General features: G+C 29.8%; 1 protein-coding gene across 2 annotated transcripts in view; it reads right to left on the bottom strand.

The window, feature by feature from the left end:
• Positions 1 to 540, bottom strand: part of GLRA3 (glycine receptor alpha 3) — a 106,121-nt gene that overhangs the window by 54,736 nt on the left and 50,845 nt on the right. For both annotated transcript variants that reach the window (XM_025202423.1, XM_025202422.1), the window contains exon 4: positions 86 to 168. In XM_025202423.1, the coding sequence (XP_025058208.1) occupies positions 86 to 168 (83 nt within the window). The remainder of the gene's footprint in view (positions 1 to 85; positions 169 to 540) is intronic.

Below are 540 nucleotides of genomic sequence, written 5' to 3'. Positions count from 1 at the left end.
TCCCTACACCACTATCCTTTCTATCTCAGCATGTGATGTCATCTGTATATTAATATTTATAGGATAATACTTTATTCATACTTACAGCTTTCCAGCTGCATTATGCAAGTTTGCACATCCATTGGAAAATTTTTGAGATCCATTGGACAGGATAGTATTAAAGTCAACCTGAAAGAATAACAGAAAGTTATTCAATATGTATCACAAAAATACCATAGACAGAGTTATTAGAACACCAGCAGTCAGTAGTAATTGAAAACGATGCAATGTATTGTTAAGAAACACTCAGGGGAATATGATTGAAATGAACCTTTTTTAGACTTCTTTTAAGAATCCTGTTTAATATGATGACAAAAAATACTGAAAGTCAAAAATAATTGGAAGCTTTCAGAAAACATTATTTTTACAGCAATATTATCTAATTAAATGGGAATTTTAAAGAAATTTATTAACAGAATACATTTTTACATTACTCTGTTTTACACAGACATTACTGTATTTGAAATACTTTACGATTTACAATGACTCTCTCCCCAGCAG

Source organism: Alligator sinensis, unplaced genomic scaffold, assembly GCF_000455745.1.
Source record: "Alligator sinensis unplaced genomic scaffold, ASM45574v1 scaffold211_1, whole genome shotgun sequence".
NCBI classification, from domain to species: Eukaryota; Metazoa; Chordata; order Crocodylia; family Alligatoridae; genus Alligator; species Alligator sinensis.
Note: the sequence above shows the minus strand (reverse complement) of the source record. Positions and strands in the feature narration are given on the sequence as shown.